Source organism: Littorina saxatilis, linkage group LG6 (assembly GCF_037325665.1).
Source record: "Littorina saxatilis isolate snail1 linkage group LG6, US_GU_Lsax_2.0, whole genome shotgun sequence".
NCBI classification, from domain to species: Eukaryota; Metazoa; Mollusca; class Gastropoda; order Littorinimorpha; family Littorinidae; genus Littorina; species Littorina saxatilis.
This window is the reverse complement of record NC_090250.1, coordinates 51,393,568-51,411,506: the sequence shown is the minus strand read 5'-3', so window position 1 is coordinate 51,411,506 and position 17,939 is coordinate 51,393,568. Positions and strand designations below refer to the sequence as shown.

At 45.1% G+C, this 17,939-nt stretch overlaps 1 protein-coding gene across 1 annotated transcript in view; it reads right to left on the bottom strand.

Moving 5' to 3' along the window:
• LOC138969497 (PDZ domain-containing protein 8-like) overlaps positions 1–17,939 on the bottom strand; it is a 49,363-nt gene that overhangs the window by 20,226 nt on the left and 11,198 nt on the right. Inside the window, exons 7-17 of the mRNA XM_070342303.1 lie at positions 11,436–11,649; positions 10,365–10,474; positions 8,196–8,282; positions 7,575–7,657; positions 6,500–6,578; positions 5,694–5,996; positions 5,238–5,366; positions 4,290–4,382; positions 2,935–3,084; positions 1,079–1,185; positions 440–658 (exon numbers count right to left, since the gene is read on the bottom strand). Of these exons, the coding sequence (XP_070198404.1) occupies positions 440–658; positions 1,079–1,185; positions 2,935–3,084; positions 4,290–4,382; positions 5,238–5,366; positions 5,694–5,996; positions 6,500–6,578; positions 7,575–7,657; positions 8,196–8,282; positions 10,365–10,474; positions 11,436–11,649 (1,574 nt within the window). The remainder of the gene's footprint in view (positions 1–439; positions 659–1,078; positions 1,186–2,934; positions 3,085–4,289; positions 4,383–5,237; positions 5,367–5,693; positions 5,997–6,499; positions 6,579–7,574; positions 7,658–8,195; positions 8,283–10,364; positions 10,475–11,435; positions 11,650–17,939) is intronic.

Here is a 17,939-nt window from a genome sequence, read left to right as displayed (position 1 = left end):
GCTACATTTTTACAAGAAGTTTCAGGTATAGTTATGCGTTATATGAAGTCTTATATCGCGCGCGTATCTCCTGACTCGGACTCAAGGCGCAGGGATCTATTTATGCCGTGTGAGATGGAATTTTTTACACAATACATCACCCATTCACATCGAACAGCAGATCGCAGACATTTCGGCGCATATCCTACTTTTCATGGCCTATTATTCCAAGTCACACGGGTATTTTGGTGGACATTTTTTTAATCTATGCCTATACAATTTTGCCAGGAAAGACCCTTTTGTCAATCGTGGGATCTTTAACGTGCACACCCCAATGTAGTGTACACCTATGAACAGAAAGCATGACCGTGACTGTTGTCAGGGACCTAACTCAGCAGTGATTTTGTCCTCAGTCATTTAATGTTTCCAAACAGAAGAAAGAGAAGAAAAAATCACTCACACTGCCTCAGAGTCTGACAACTCTTCTTGGCTGGAGTCATTGGCTTCCACCTCAATGCCGACACCTGCAAGGTCAACTTGGTCGGCTGGGTCAAGGTCGCGCACAAACATGGGGCGCTGGTCTTGGCTGATGTTGGACGGTGTGAACTGGAAGCGCAGGGTGACGTCGCCATAGCAACGATGAGGCTCAAATCCTATGTGACCCGCCCAGGACTTGCGGCTAAAAAAGATTACACAGCCTTATCAAATAATTGCATTTGACCGACCTTTCTAATGCTTTTGGTTGGGGAAAAGGAGAAGGGGGAAAGCTGAAATGGGGTGGGGTGGGAGCAGGGGAAAGTGCAGGGCAGAGAAAGAAGTTGAAACTGGATATATCTTCAGTTCAGCAAATATTCAAAACTGCTACCCCCAAATCAAAAGTGAAAAATAAATCCTTGATCAAGTTGTTTCGTATTAACAACATTCCACAGCATTTGTTTCACTCTATCAAATAATTTAGAAAAAGATTTAGAGGTTTTCCTTTTTCTTTCAAAACGATTTTTAGACGATGTTTTATAAAACTTCTAACCAGTATAATTACGTTACTCGAGCAGCTGAATGTTCCCAATACAAGTGAGGTGCATGAAAGAGACGTGCTGACCTTGCCCCGGCCTTGACCTGTCCTGGCTGTAGTTCTAATGTTTGTTTGGTGTCACCATGCATGGTCATGAGGCACTGTAGTACAAGCATGTTGACTGGTACACTCACCTACACATAATACATTACACACTATACATGTGTTAATAGTACACACTTGTAACTGGTACACACAACACGTTGGTGTCATAGGTGCAAACTATACATGTGTTGTTAATACAAAACACGCAACACATGTGTCAGTAGTAACACAACACATCACAATATGTGTCATTTGTACACAAAACACATCAAATGTGTCATTAGTACACACTACACATGTGTATTTAGTACACAACATTCATAAATCTGATGTATTCCTGCATCATCATTTAAGACACTGTGGTCCACAGCATGTCGACAGGAACACATACTGCCATTACTGCTTAATCATTAGTGAACTTAATTAACCCATGTTATTTGTACATGCAACACACAACATGTCTGTCTGACATCTCCCTGAATGACCATCAGAAACTGCAGCAGCAGCTTTCGGCCTGCAACAACAAACTGCACACAACACATGTGTCCTTAGCACATGTACATAATATTACTAGCATACACTTCAGACCAATCAATTTGGTTTTTCAAGCAGCATCAGCGTTTTGATCCAAACGCTCACCAATACTTAACACACAAATGCACAAGTAACCCCCCTCCCTCTACATGCACAAATATTAAAACACCCTCCTCCTCCTCCCCCGCCCTACTAAAAAATGTACAAGCAGCCCCCTCCCCCCAAACACACAGACATATAAACACAGCCCCCCCTCCCCCGCCCTACACCTACACAAAAAGAAGGGCAAAGCCCATACAACTCACATGCTTGACCTTGACCTTTACACGACCTTGACCTTTAGGGCCAAGGTCAAATAACTAAACCTAGCAATGACATCATACACTAAGAACTGCTTTACACATTTTTCCTACCAAAATACATGTGACCTTGACCCAAGGTCAAGGTCATCCAAGGTCATGCAACACAAAGCTGTTAATTCAAGACATAGGAAGTACAATGGTGCTTATTGGCTCTTTCTACCATGAGATATGGTCACTTTTAGTGGTTCACTACCTTATTTTAGTCACATTTCATAAGGGTCAAAGTGACCTTGACCTTGATCATATGTGATCAAATGTGTCTCATGATGAAAGCATAACATGTGCCCCACATAATTTTTAAGTTTGAAACAGTTATCTTCCATAGTTCAGGGTCAAGGTCACTTCAAAATATGTATACAATCCAAATTTGAAGAGCTCCTGTGACCTTGACCTTGAAGCAAGGTAAACCAAACTGGTATCAAAAGATGGGGCTTACTTTGCCCTATATATCATATATAGGTGAGGTATTGAATCTCAAAAGCTTCAGAGAAAATGGGAAAAATGGGAAAAATAGCTGTTTTTTAGGCAACATTTATGGCCCCTGCGACCTTGACCTTGAAGCAAGGTCAAGATGCTATGTATGTTTTTTGGGGCCTTGTCATCATACACCATCTTGCCAAATTTGGTACTGATAGACTGAATAGTGTCCCAGAAATATCCAACGTTAAATTTTTCCGGACGGACGGACGGGGGGGACGGACGAACGGACGACTCGGGTGAGTACATAGACTCACTTTTGCTTCGCATGTGAGTCAAAAATGCACAAGCAGCACCCCCCCCCCCCACCCTACACACAAATGCAAAAGCAGCCCCTTCCCCCCTGACATATACATATAAACACAGCATCCCCCCACCCTACACATAAATGCATAAGCATGCAGCCCCCTCCTCCCAAACACACACATAAACACAGCACCCCCCCCCTCCTCCACACTGACTGACCTGTCCCAGCAGCAGATCTCTGTGCGGTGGGGGTGTGGGGCGGTCAGGCTTGACGTCGGCCTGTTCCGTGTTGTGGCACCACACGCACACATTGAGGAAAGCGTGGTGCTCTCGCAGATCAAACGACAGTGGATCATGCCATCTGGGATTCTGGAACAAACAAAGGATGCCTATCAGAGATCATTAAATTTTGCTTTTTGGCAAAACAAAATAAGAAACAGGAACCTGACTTTGCTAAAACATGAAGCTTAGTACAAGCATAGATCTATCAAGTGATTGCAAGTAGCCCGATTCAGATATGAAAATATGGCAGACCATTTGTCGCCATCGGCGTGGGTTTTGATCCTTACGTTCGGCGAGGGATTTATTTCCCAGAGTCAACTTTGTGCAGACTCTCCTCGGTGTCCAAACACCCCCAGAAGCACGCATGCTTACAGAGGTTATCAACAGGAGTGAATGAATCAGTGAAGAAGTGGTGAATCAGGGGTCTTAAGAGGGAGGAAGTGGTGAATCAGGGGTCTTAAGAGGGAGGAAGTGGTGAATCAGGGGTCTTAAGAGGGAGGAAGTGGTGAATCAGGGGTCTTAAGAGGAAGGAAGTGGTGAATCAGGGGTCTCAAGAGGGAGGAAGTGGTGAATCAGGGGTCTTAAGAGGGAGGAAGTGGTGAATCAGGGGTCTTAAGAGGGAGAAAGTGGTGAATCAGGGGTCTTAAGAGGGAGGAAGTAGTGAATCAGGGGTCTTAAGAGGAAGGAAGTGGTGAATCAGGGGTCTTGAGAGGGAGGAAGTGGTGAATCAGGGGTCTTGAGAGGGAGGAAGTGGTGAATCAGGGGTCTTAAGAGGGAGGAAGTGGTGAATCAGGGGTCTTAAGAGGGAGGAAGTGGTGAATCAGGGGTCTTAAGAGGGAGGAAGTGGTGAATCAGGGGTCTTAAGAGGGAGGAAGTGGTGAATCAGGGGTCAAGTGGTGAATCAGGGGTCTTAAGAGGGAGGAAGTGGTGAATCAGGGGTCTTAAGAGGGAGGAAGTGGTGAATCAGGGGTCTTAAGAGGGAGGAAGTGGTGAATCAGGGGTCTTAAGAGGGAGGAAGTGGTGAATCAGGGGTCTTAAGAGGGAGGAAGTGGTGAATCAGGGGTCAAGTGGTGAATCAGGGGTCTTAAGAGGGAGGAAGTGGTGAATCAGGGGTCTTAAGAGGGAGGAAGTGGTGAATCAGGGGTCTTAAGAGGGAGGAAGTGGTGAATCAGGGGTCTTAAGAGGGAGGAAGTGGTGAATCAGGGGTCAAGTGGTGAATCAGGGGTCTCAAGAGGGGAGATCCACTGTATTTCACTCAGATAACAATCAATCAATCAATCAAGATAACACACCTGTGATGCAGGCACCTCCTTTGTCTTCATAACAGGAGAGTCGTCATCATCACTGTCACTGTCTACACTCCACACGCTCTTCGTCTCATCCTCCTGACAAAAAAAGAAGAACAACAAACACACGTTTTAGCCAGAACTTCATACAGTGGTACCTGTCACAGTTAACACTCCACAGGCTCTTAATTTGTCTCATCCGCCTGATAAAATAAACATGAAATTAATTCATCAAAAAATCACACACTGCACACCCAAGCTGTTCGTTTTTGGAATGTGGCTAAATGGAGGATTATGGTCTTTTACCATGGAAGATCCTAGCCAGATCTCAGATGGTGAGCCGATCTGTAACCACGGTAGCTTACCTAATTCTCATTAAATTCACTACCGTAGCATAACTAATTATTCATTAAATTCATTACTGTAGCTTACCAAATTCTCATTACATTCATTAATGTAGCTTACCTAATTATCATTAAATTTATTACTGTAGCTTACCTAATTCTCATTAAATTCACTATTGTAGCTTAACTAATTACTCATTAAATTCATCGACCTAAATTCATTACTGTAGCTTACCAAATTCTCATTACATTCATTAATATAGCTTACCTAATTATCATTAAATTTATTACTGTAGCTTACCTAATTCTCATTAAATTCACTATATTGTAGCTTAACTAATTACTCATTAAATTCATTACTGTAGCATACCAAAATCTCATTACATTCATTAATGTAGCTTACCTAATTCTCATTAAATTCACTACTGTAGCTTAACTAATTACTCATTAAATTCACTAGTGTAGCTTACCTAATTTTCATTAAATTCATTACTGGAGCTTACCTAATTCTCATTAAATGTATTACTGTAGCTTACCTAATTACTCATTAAATTCACTACTGTAGCTTATTTAACTACTCATTAAATTCACTAGAGTGTATAGTGCTTACCTTTCTATCAGGCTGGAGGCTGGCGCTCTTTACAGAATCCCGGCTGGGAGAGGGGTCTTTGCGCACCGACCCCTGCCTTGACCTTGACCCCGGTGCCAGGGTATTGGCGTCAATCTTTGTGCTCACATCCTAAAAAGCAAGAAACAGATTAAAATGGGTTGGGATGAAAAGTGGGGATTTGCTGCATGATGACTCTTTGTTTTTGTGTTGGTTTTTTGTTCTTACACAGTACTGACTTCATGCATACACTTTCTAATCTGTCAGAGTAAAGAGTCAACATTTTTTGATTTTTGTGCATTATACAACATTATTTTCCACTTTCTTGAAGCAATATGAAGGAATGAAACAATTAGAGCTAGTACTGGAACCACACTGACTCAGTGATTAGTGACTTTGACACTCAATATTACGGGACTTGGACTGTCTTGTTCATCCAATACGTACTGTCAAACTCACCTGCAAAATAGGTCCGCCAGATTTTCTCCTCATGCGGGGACTGGAGGCAGGCGGGGTGGAGTCGGCACTGCCGCGCTGTGGACGCATGCTGGTGGCAGCAGGCAGCGTACTGATATCCGTGGCAGACTTGGGTCGCAGCAGCTGGGCGCCAACAGGGGGCGTAACTTTGTGCGTGGGCGTGGATTCGTTGGAGACGCTGAGCGTGTTGGAGGTCACAGAGTTGGAGGGTGACCTGACGCTGATGTTGACAAACTCCTCTCCGTCCTCTGCCAGTACATCACCCACAACTTCTGGCTGGCCGTCCTGTGTGAAGTGAAGAGGAGAGACAAGAGACTGACATTTTGACATTTCCACACAACTTCTGGCTGGCCGTCCTGTGTGTAGTGAAGAGAATTAGAGACAAGAGACTGACATTTTGACATTTCCACACAACTTCTGGCTGGCCGTCCTGTGTGTAGTGAAGAGGAGAGACAAGAGACTGACATTTTGACATTTCCACACAATACCCATGTTAAGACCTCCAAACAGTTGACAAAGCCAGGTCTTCTTCTTCTTCGTTCATGGGCTGAAACTCCCATGTTCACTCATGTTTTTGCATGAGTGGATTTTTACGTGTATAACCGTTTTTACCCCGCCATTCAGGCAGCCGTACTGCGCTTTCGGTAAAAAAGTCAGGTATTAAAAAGGATTCTTAAAATGGTCGTAAATGTACACGGTTATCGACACAAAAAATCCCACTGCATAAGCAAGTGCACACAAAAATACACACATGCATTGTACACACAAATATGCAACAATGCTTTTACCCTGAATGAGACTGCGTCCTCCTGGAACTTGGTGTCCTGAGGCAGCTTCACTTGTGGACGCTCTATTCGCACCGTGAACCTGCACATACAAACACACACTTTCAATGCACATTGCGGTAAGCCAAAAACATCACATTGCATTTTGCTAGTGGGGGTCGCGCCTCGTACACCGAAGAGCCTTGTAGTCCCAAAAATACAGACAAGATACACTAAAGCAAAACTTTTTGTTATTGTTACCGCACCTCAAAAAAGCTTGGACCACGATTTATTTAATAACCTCATTTGCTTAATATCTTACTTCATAGGAACACATGCACACAGTCACAAGTATACAGACTCACTCGGACACAGGCAAGTGCAAATCCACACAGAAAGACACAGGGACACAGGCAGACAGACACAGACACAGACACAGACACACACAGACACAGACAGACACAGACACAGACACAGACACAGACACAGACACAGACAGACACACAGACACAGACACAGACAGACACACACACACACACACACACACACACACACACAGACACACACAGACACACACACAGACACAGACAGACACAGACAGACACAGACAGACACAGACACACACACGCATACACACACACATACACACACAGACACACACAGATACAGACACAGACACACACAGATACAGACACAGACACACACACAGATACACACACAGACACACACACAGACACACACACAGACAGACACAGACAGACACAGACAGACACAGACAGACACAGACACAGACACACACACAGATACAGACACACACAGACACACACAGACACAGACACAGACAGACACAGACACACACAGACAGACACAGACAGACACAGACACAGACACACACACAGATACAGACACAGATACAGACACACACAGACACAGACAGACACAGACACACACAGACACAGACAGACACACACACATACACACACAGACACAGACAGACACAGACACACACACAGACACAGACACACACAGACACACACAGAAAGACACAGGAACACAGGCAGACACACACACAGAGGTTTGAAAGAAACACAAGCCTTACTTTTCCCCTGCATTCTTGAACAGCTTGGCAGCTTGCTTGGTTGACACAATGCGCGTCGTTCCAAGTGATACGAGGATATCTTCCTGTGACATAAAGTTTCAGAAAAAATCAGGCCTGAGAGGTACATTTCTGCCTTGTAAATCGGAAAACAACAGTTGTTGCCCGTACAAATTCCTTTTGTTAAAAAAGCTTTCCCACTCCCATCTTCGTTTTTGTTTTTCATGTTGTATCTTCAAACTGCACAGAATTAAATATCAAAGATGGAATAGAAACAATATTATAAAATAGTGATGGTCTTTTATTATTTCATCAACCAACTTGTTTTACACCTTGCAGATGCCGGTTAAATGTACATATCAAACTTTTGATATCTCTCATCTCATTACGGCCACTTACAGGTGGGACTCAGTCAAAATCAAGAAAGAAAAAATCTGGTGTATTCTAGTGCATGTTCCCCCTGAAAATGTTCAAAATGAACTTCAAAATATCTGTAGAATGTAAGCTACGCACACAGATTTGGAATTTTGAATCCACCAAATTGTATGGATCTCCTGAACAGCCCCACCCATTAACGCTTCATTTCCCCCTGCGTCAGTTTGAGAATTGAATTGTAAAACTCACTTTCCTGATATCTGCTCTTGCAGCTGGTGAGTCTGACTGCACCAAGTCCACAAGCACAGCCATTCCATAGCGATTCATCAGGTATTCCTGTCGAGATAATGCACAGTCAACAAATCTTCTACAGAGGAATGTGAATTAAATGACAATAATTCCAAAGAGCACTACAACAAACACAATTGAATTAATAAACCCGACAGGTCGCACCAAGTACTTGTGTTGCATCTCTCTCTTTATTTCTCTCTCTCTGCCTCTCTCTCAGTCACACACACACACCACACACACACACACACACCACACACACACACACACACATGCAGTTTCTTTAACTTGGGTCATCATAGGTCATTGTAGCTGAAGCCACTAAAACCAGGATTTTGAAGCCAATATTATTGTATCCCTTTTCAAGTCAAAGTTTTGTGCTATGTGTATGAAACGTACTCACATCCTTAAAGTTGTGTGCTATGTGTATGAAACGTACTCACATCCTTAAAGTTGTGTGCTATTTATTTATGCCATGTGAGATGGAATTTTTTTACACAATACATCACGCATTCACATCGGCCAGCAGATCGCAGCCATTTCGGCGCATATCCTACTTTTCACGGCCTATTATTCCAAGTCACACGGGTATTTTGGTGGACATTTTTATCTATGACTATACAATTTTGCCAGGAAAGACCCTTTTGTCAATCATGGGATCTTTAACGTGCACATCCCAATGTAGTGTACACGAAGGGACCTCGGTTTTTCGTCTCATCCGAAAGACTAGCACTTGAACCCACCACCTAGGTTAGGAAAGGGGGGAGAAAATTGCTAATGCCCTGACCCAGGGTCGAACTCGCAACCTCTCGCTTCCGAGCGCAAGTGCGTTACCACTCGGCCACCCAGTCTCCTTAAAGTTGTGTGCTATGTGTATGAAACGTACTCACATCCTTAAAGTTTTGTGCTATGTGTATGAAACGTACTCACACCCTTAAAGTTGTGTGCTATGTGTATGAAATGTACTCACATCCTTAAAGTTGTGTGCTATGTGTATGAAATGTACTTACATCCTTAAAGTTGTGTGCTATGTGTATGAAATGTACTCACATCCTTGAAGTTGTGTGCTATGTGTATGAAATGTACTCACATCCTTAAAGTTGTGTGCTATGTGTATGAAACGTACTCACATCCTTAAAGTTTTGTGCTATGTGTATGAAACGTACTCACATCCTTAAAGTTGTGTGCTATGTGTATGAAATGTACTCACATCCTTGAAGTTGTGTGCTATGTGTATGAAATGTACTCACATCCTTAAAGTTGTGTGCTATGTGTATGAAACGTACTCACATCCTTAAAGTTTTGTGCTATGTGTATGAAACGTACTCACACCCTTAAAGTTGTGTGCTATGTGTATGAAATGTACTCACATCCTTGAAGTTGTGTGCTATGTGTATGAAATGTACTCACATCCTTAAAGTTTTGTGCTATGTGTATGAAATGTACTCACATCCTTAAAGTTGTGTGCTATGTGTATGAAATGTACTCACATCCTTGAAGTTGTGTGCTATGTGTATGAAATGTACTCACATCCTTAAAGTTGTGTGCTATGTGTATGAAATGTACTCACATCCTTAAAGTTGTGTGCTATGTGTATGAAATGTACTCACATCCTTAAAGTTGTGTGCTATGTGTATGAAATGTACTCACATCCTTGAAGTTGTGTGCTATGTGTATGAAATGTACTCACATCCTTAAAGTTGTGTGCTATGTGTATGAAATGTACTCACATCCTTAAAGTTGTGTGCTATGTGTATGAAATGTACTCACATCCTTAAAGTTGTGTGCTATGTGTATGAAATGTACTCACATCCTTAAAGTTGTGTGCTATGTGTATGAAATGTACTCACATCCTTAAAGTTGTGTGCTATGTGTATGAAACGTACTCACATCCTTAAAGTTGTGTGCTATGTGTATGAAATGTACTCACATCCTTAAAGTTGTGTGCTATGTGTATGAAATGTACTCACATCCTTAAAGTTGTGTGCTATGTGTATGAAATGTACTCACATCCTTAAAGTTGTGTGCTATGTGTATGAAATGTACTCACATCCTTAAAGTTGTGTGCTATGTGTATGAAATGTACTCACATCCTTAAAGTTGTGTGCTATGTGTATGAAATGTACTCACATCCTTAAAGTTGATGCCAATGTTATCTGCCTGACCCTTGATGACCTCCATGTCGTACGTGACCCACACCTTGTGCTGGCCTCGCACCAGCTCCTTCCTGGGTTTGACATCTGAACCAACACGAGAAGCAAACGCCCATATTCATGACTCACCTTTATTATTTCCTAATCAATGACCCAAGCTCGATTCCAAAGTTTCAAAGATCTAGATAGCTAGCTAGCATCACACACACACACAAAAGTGATGATTTTTCTTCTTCATGTTTGACCCAAACGTGATCGCACTAAGACTTAAAAAGTAACAGCTTCTCACTGAATGGTTCTTAGTCATGCCCTCAAGAAATCAAACATACCAAAGCTTTGCTTTTACCCATTATTTGTACAACTTAGTGACCTGAGGTGCGTACATTAGCATTTCCAAGCTCAAGACATTCCATATGGGCCCGGGAGAAGATACTTCACATAGATGCAGGGGCTCACATCTACGTCGGACATCGGACATACACGGATATTTTTTCCAAATGTCCTGTACTATTTTCATGCAAGAGGACATATGTCCTATTGTTTTTGTCACAAAGTGGTCATTGTCTGATTATGCTTTCATTTGATCTGGAAATTGTCAGTACTTTCCAATTTACAGTAGTTTGATTTGCTATTTTATCGATGTTTTGCGAAGCGATGTGTCTCTCCAAGCAGACAAAACCATGCTGTTAGTGTACGTTTTGTTGCGAAAAAAAAAGAAGCTCCTATTGATTTAGGACAAATGTCTTATCACTTTTGCATTGTCCAGGACATTTGTCCTATGCCACCTCTCAAGGATGTGAGACCCTGTAACAGAACATGCACATAAAACTAAAAGGTGTCTGCCATATAGAGAAGCTTAGCAACTTCAATACAAAAATAAAAACAAACACTTGATTACGTGTACTGTTACAGACCTTTACCTTCAGGTTTACCAGATTGCACGGTTACACATAAAACATGAGATTTTCACACACAATAAGAAAATATGAACTATGTAGTCAACAGCCGAAGACAAACCAAAACCTCCGCCGAATGTACCATGGCTCACCAGTGGACAGAATGCAGTAGAGAGTGGTGTCTTTGGAGATAGGGGGTAGACGTGAACACTTGATAAAGGTGACACACAGACGCCCTACAGTGATACACTGTCCATTCACCATCATTCTGCAAGGTGACACCGCTATCTCTGGTCGTGGAAACAGCGGCTTGAACCGCATCTTGTAGTTTGGCAGTGTGTGCTTTTTGCGAATGGTCCTTCGAAGCTGGCATGAACAAAAATGAGAGTAAAACTTCTTTTTATCTATAGAGTGTAAACCCTGTTTGAAGTTTGCAAAACTATTTACAAACCAGTTCTTCAAGGAGAAGTTTCAAACATAGATGCAGATAAATTTGCAGAGGGTATGAACACAAACTCAACCAAAATAAGCAATGACTCCTGAAAAGGTGGCATCTTGGGAGTCTGATATTAAGAAAGCCCAACTTGGGTGTGTTACTTTATTGTCAGTATTAAAACAGACGGAAGTTCAGTGCACTGGCTCTAATGTTAGTAAATTGTTTTTAAATGCTGTCTCTGATTCTTATCACACAACTGTAAGATGACAGATGTGGCAATGATAAATCAGCACATTCATTTAAACTAATAACATATATTGTCACAATGTCAGAAGTTTAAATTGGCAGTGAGAAAACAACACAATAAATAGATCCCTGCGCCTTGAGTCCGAGTCTGGAGATACGCGCGCGATATAAGACTTCATATAACATAACATAACAATCCAATGGAGCACAGTGATTAAAACTATAAATTACATCACCGCCAAAACAGATTCCAGGCAGATGATAAGATGTTAAAAGCAGAGCACATAATCAAACTGATCATATCATTATGTGACTTGACGGCAGATAGAAGAGATAATCATTCAGCCGGTCAGGCTAGGGTGATCCACAAGAACACAGCAGGGGCTCACATCCACGTCGGACATCGGACATACACGGATATTTTTTCCAAATGTCCTATACATTTTTCATGCAAGAGGACATATGTTCTATTGTTTTTGTCACAAAGTGGTCATTGTCCGATTATGCTTTCATTGGATCCGGACATTGTCAGTACTTTCCAATTTACAGTAGTTTGATTTGCTATTTTATCGATGTTTTGCGAAACGATCTGTCTCTCCAAGCAGACGAAACTTGGGGAGACTTTATGTGCTTTTTATAGAGAAGAGCTTCCAAGGGTTGCAACTCTGAAGGGTCCGTCTGAAGATTTTACCAGGGTTTGCTAGTGTATGATAGGGTTCGTGTCCGTCTGAAGATGTTAGTTTCTTTGTTATAAAGTCCTATGTTGACAACTCTTTGACAAGCGCTTAAAACTGTACCCACGGAATACGCGCTATATAAGCTTCATATTGATGATGATGATGATGAATGCTCCAAGCCGGTTGACAGTTGCCTCCCTTCCCAGGTTTTTTCTCCGAAAAAGCAACATGCCGCCAAAACGAAAATTGGTGCCAGAAAAAAATGTCCTATTGATTTATTTTTGTTCAGGACAAATGTCCTATCACTTTTGCATTGTCCAGGACATTTGTCCTATGCCACCTCTCAAGGATGTGAGCCCCTGACACAGAGCATGTCACAGTACAGTGGAACTCGAAAATTTTTAATTAAATTTTGATTTAATATAATATACTTACCCAATTCTTATGAATGCATTGACTTTAGTCCCACATGCTAGATGTCGAAAAACCTCTCAAATTACCTGCCCTTAGTAGGGTGGTAACCAAGCTAAAAGCGACGCCATAGCCGTTGCTATGGCCTGACCTTGCTCAGTTACCCATAACACCCTGCGCACCACGCGAGCGCCAGCATCCGTAATAATCATTCGAGACTATTAGTCAAACAAACCCCCAAGGACATAATCCAGCGGGGACGGATGGGAGGGTATTAACTATAAGAATTGGGTAAGTATATTATATTAAATCAAAATTTAATTAAAAATTTTCGATTTAATCACATATTCTTACTCCAATTCTTATGAATGCAGATTCCTCCTAAAGGTGGAGGGAACCTACTTATGTCCTTGTAAGAACCTGCCCTGCAGCAACTAAAACCAGCAATGAACTGGAGCCATCTAGCCGCGTGCAGGAGATATCCCGAAGATAGAAACCGATGAACACATCATCTGATCTCCAGTAAGCCGTTTGCAAAGCTTCGCCTAGGCGACCAGAACGCAACACGGCAATAAAAGAAGCACAAAATCTGTACCCGAGCTGTTGGCAAACCTCGCATAGGCGAGAGGAACACCACCAGCCAGAGAAGAACACCAGACTCCCGAACGCCTGAAAAGGAATAGAGGGAGGACTGAACGCCCCCCCCCCCTGTTCGGAACGTACCACTCATAGGACTGTCCTATGAATGTAGCAGAGCCCCTAGAGAGAGACAAATAAAAGACGTCTCTTTCGCTCCATTGTAAAGAAATAAGAACCTGAGCTAAAGCTCGTGGTTCCAAAAGACAGTAACGTCAAAAAAGGGATTAAAAAAGTCCAACCAGACAGTTAGAAAATCCGAATCCCCCGGAGCGATAATCCTCCCAAGAGGAGGGAATCAAACACCAGAGGATATTGACCAGGTTTCTGAAACCCCAAAACCTGGCCAAAAACCGTGAACAAACGGAACCAAAAGCCCTAAGGCTACATCCTCTGGCAAACCCCAAAAACGCATGCGCCTCACTGCCCTATTGGGCTGAGGCCCAGAGTAAGTAGAACAAAGTCCCACGCGCTAAACAAGGGGGAGCCTCTAAACCTCGTAAAACAAGGTCCCTTGATCATGCCGACAAGAGCGCCATGAGCAACAGAAGAGAGGCCTATTTGTTTCAAAACAGCTGAGATAGCCGAGAAGCCGGAACCTCAAAGAAGAGGCCCAGCTGCCCAAAGCCAAAAACTGAAACAGAGGTGAAAAACCACCTGGCTTGAGAGAGGGGCGCTAAGGAGTTGCACCCCCGCTCTAAATCCCCAATTGGCCAAGGAGGCCAAAAAAGGAGCATACACAGATAAAGTGGAGGAAATATATGCTTCGTTCCCAAAGACCAGAGTCAGAACCCATGATCTAAAACACAAACAGCACGCCTCCAGACCCGTCAGAAGATGGGCCAACCCCTGTGCAAGCCCCGAAAGGACCTGTTGAGCGAGTCGGCCAGATCGCAGAGCTGGCCGGGGAGAAATTCCCCTGAGAAAATGATTTAGTGTGAAACTCAATCAGAATCCCCTATACTCTGTCTGACAGGGAGCGAGAACTTGCTCACCCCAGCTAGTTCACATAAGAAGCAACAGAAGAATTGCCCGAATGCAACAGGCCATGCCTGTAAATAGCAAAAAAGGAAAGGCTAGTAGACTAAGAGCCACTGCTCCTAACCTCAGGCAAAAAAGAAGCCCAAGGATTTGCGTCTACATCACAGCCTCAAGACTGCAATTGCCAGTGCAGGCCCCATCTAGACGAAAACGCATCCATAAAGCGGTCTAAGTCCAGGGGGAAACAGAGCTAGGGAAAAAAGTCCCCTGAGCGATCCAAAAGGATTCCAGCCACCTCCCCGAGTGGAGGAACCCACTCTGGAGGAGGACCCTCATGTCCCAGACCTGAGAGGCCGAACCCCCAAAAAAACTTGAGGAAAGACTAGAGGGCCAGCATAGCTATCGATACCGTCCGACCGAAGATCGGGTCTAAAGACCCCGCAGAGGCCTGCTCTCGTGCCCGTCTGGCAGTGAAAAGAGCTTATAGCCTCCCTATTCCCTCTTGTGTGAAGAATAAACCTTCCAAGAGACAAAGTCGAACAGCATGCCCAGGTAAAAAACCTGGGATAAGGACAGCTCGGAATTTTGCCTGGTTACTGAGAGCACCAGGCAAAAAGCCTGGTTCAACACCAAAAGAAAGTGCAGCTGACAAGCTGATTGACCTTGAAAAAGCTCAACCAGCCCCCGAGATAGTCCAGAGACCAACACCCCCAGAAACCGAGCCCTTTCCTGTGTGCAGAAACGCAGAAGGAAAGCTCATGTGAGAGCACCGAGGAAAATCTCAGCCAAAGCTGAAAGCTCTAGCCCCTGCCGACCCACCTCCCGCAGAGAGGGAGGCGACACTGAACCAAAACACCCCTTTGTAACCGGGAGCGCATAAATGCGCTGCCAGAGGTCCACGAAGGAAGGGAAAGATTCCAGCTATTGAGTAGGTCTTAACAACCCCCGAAAAAGCCTGACCCTTGCTTCCTGCAACCAGCATGAAATCAAACCCCTTGTAAAGGAAGGAGATCACACCAAGCAAAAACAGTGTGGGCCTAAAACGTCACCGAGAAACTTCTCCGCTCAGTGACGACCCTAGCCCAAGCTGCCAGCAGCCTGGCTAAAGCCTTATCCAAGGCATCCTCCCTAACCCAAAAGAGCGATCAGGGAGGATAAGATTGCCCATAAGAAAGCACAGAAGAGAGTCTCAGCCAAAGCAGAAAACTCCAAACCATGCCATCCTAGCTCCTCCAGAGAGGAGAGGGAGGAGTAACATCATAAAACCTCCATGTTCCCTGTGGTCTGTAAGCGAAGCCAGAAACTAGCCCCTGGCAATAAAAAGTGCGGATCAGACCCTGAGCCTGAAAATTCCCTGCTATATTCTTCCGCACTAAACGTGAGGATGAAGCAGCCTGAAACCCCGAAGCCAGCAGTCCCCTGCGTAAAAAGCAGCGGGAAAGGTGTAGGATGAAGACCACTATCCTAAGGTGCGGAACAAGCCAAAAGTGTGGCATGAGGTAGGCAATCACCGGAGACTCAGCAAATGAAACAAATTGCGAGAAAGCCTGTGCAAACCCAAAGCCATCCCGGAAGAGGAAGGAAGAGAGACACCCCCAACCTATCCGGGACAAAGTAAACTGCAACAGCAGCCGCTCAATGTATGGGAAGCCTACAACCAGTAGGCAACCCTATACACTCCCCCTCCTCCAACAAGGAGTCCGAACCTAACCACCAGTTGTGTAAAACACAAAAGGAGGGGAGACCGGGGAGGTCGCGCACTAAATACTCCTGCCGATAACACCGCCAAGAGTGTGGATGAAAAGCGTGATCAGTCTCTGACTGCCAACCCAAAACCGCCCACCTGAACAAGAGGTGGGGGGAAGAGGGGTTGGTAACTGGCACAGATCTCTGCCGAGAAGGAGATAGAGTGGAGAAACAAGACAAAGCCGGGCCCGGCGCATCTTACCCCACCCACTGTGCGAGAGAAGCATCCCAGTGCTAAGACCAGACTACCTAGTTTGAACCACAACTCACCCCAAGTGGGGAGGGGGGTGGTCCAGCACAGCCGCAACCCCTAGAGGGGGCAAGGACTGAAACAGAGAAACGGCCGTAAACGGCCGATCCTCGCTCGTCCACCTGCCAAAGTCAAGTAGCCCTATCACTCACCCACCCCTAGGAGGGGGGGGGGGGGGGGGGTGACCTATGCTGGCTAAGGACAATGACCACTGGCCAGGTGATACTATAGCCGAGTCCCCGCAGACCATTGTGAATACAAAGAATGGGAGACTGGAGAGAAAGAGTATATTCTGTCTCCGCCTGTCCCAGGTAGACAGCCGGCACAGCCCGTGCAGAGAACAAAACGGAGCAAAGCTCATTGTTCCCTGACCACTGTGCGAGACACCCTGCCGAGAACAAAAGAGAGTCAAGCTCATTGTTCCGCGACCGCTACCCGCGACGAGCGCGGGCAGCTAACACAGCCACCTGTCCCAAATGGAGCAGAGAAGGAGTATGTAACGTAGCCTGGAAAGCCGTACATAGCACCCCCGCTGTGTAGAAAGGCCTCGATAGAGGAGAAGAACGATTGTCAGGCCAGGACCATAGAGGCCAGACTGTGAAGACAGTCTAACAGCGCCCACCCCGTCCAACCCAGAGGGAGGGAAAGGGTGGACCCGCGACAAGCGCGGGTAGCTAACACAGCCACCTGTCCCAAAAGGAGCAGAGAAGGAGTATGCAACGTAGCCTGGAAAGCCGTACATAGCACCCCCGCTGTGTAGAAAGGCCTGAGCCACTCCATGCCCCAGATGGGGAGGGGGGTGGCTCGTCACAGCAGTAAGAGCGACGGAGAGAGACGAACCGAGCAACGGCCGACCCCCCTCCGTCCACCTGCCGTAGTCCTATAGCCCACCGCCCGCCCACCCCGATAGGGGAGGCGAACGATTGTCGGGCCAGGACAATTGAGGCACAGACTGTGAAGACAGTCCAACAGCGCCCACCCCGTCCAACTCAGAGGGAGGGAAAGGGTGGAACGCTACTCCAGCCCCCACCCGATCCCGCCCGGTGGGCGGGAAAGAGTGGGCCACTGATACCACCCCCCCCCACCCTGCCCCAAATGGAGCAGAGAAGGGGTATGTAACGTAGCCTGGAAAGCCGCCACCCGAACGCGCCCGGGGGGCGGGAAAGGGTGGGAAGCTAACACGGCCCCCTGCCCGCAAAGGGCAGAGTGGGACAAGCCCTGGCCGTGACTTACCGTGCCCCCCCACTCCCCCTTCCTCACGGTAAGGGGGCTG